Here is a 618-nt window from a genome sequence, read left to right on the forward strand (position 1 = left end):
TTCAATTTTGAGGAGAGGTGACTGATTATTTAAAATGATCTGTCATGCCATCTATTCATCACTATTATCCACAACGCCGGTGGTCAAGTTGCACCCATAACTTACTTCAGGTAACCTTTAAAGAGACTAATTGACTGATTCTTCAAATATATTTGCATGATACTGTTATTGCCATTGTTGTTGATTTAAGAAGATACTTTGCAGCTGCCGTGGGGACTGCGCCCCTGGTCCTGGAGGGAAGAGCACCACCCACGTGGGTCTTCGTAAGCCTCGGGTTCACTTCGGCTCCGCCCTCCTGCCGGGGCATCTGCCTCGGGCGTTCCTCGCGCCTGGCTCAGCGGGCCGTTGGAATTGAGGCTGCCCGGGGAGTTGGAACGGAAATGGGAATATTATTTTGTGGTAATGTTCTTAGACCCTTTCCTTTTCAGCTCCTTCGTCATGCTTTCCTCCCTTCGAAGACGCCGGAGCAGCTGGATGCTTTTATCTGCACGGTAGCAAGATGACATGGTTCGACGGTCGCGACCACTGCAAATCCCTGGGCGCCGACCTCGCTGTGCCCACGAACTTCGACGCTTTTCGGAGTTACGCAGCCAGCGCGGGATTGCCTCAAGGTACCTT

At 51.6% G+C, this 618-nt stretch overlaps 1 protein-coding gene across 1 annotated transcript in view; it reads left to right on the forward strand.

Moving 5' to 3' along the window:
* LOC119594855 overlaps positions 1-618 on the forward strand; it is a 4874-nt gene that overhangs the window by 3947 nt on the left and 309 nt on the right. Inside the window, exon 2 of the mRNA XM_037943935.1 lies at positions 429-611. Within this exon, the coding sequence (XP_037799863.1) occupies positions 429-611 (183 nt within the window). The remainder of the gene's footprint in view (positions 1-428; positions 612-618) is intronic.

The sequence above is a fragment of the Penaeus monodon genome, chromosome 34 (assembly GCF_015228065.2).
Source record: "Penaeus monodon isolate SGIC_2016 chromosome 34, NSTDA_Pmon_1, whole genome shotgun sequence".
In the NCBI taxonomy this organism is placed as follows: Eukaryota; Metazoa; Arthropoda; class Malacostraca; order Decapoda; family Penaeidae; genus Penaeus; species Penaeus monodon.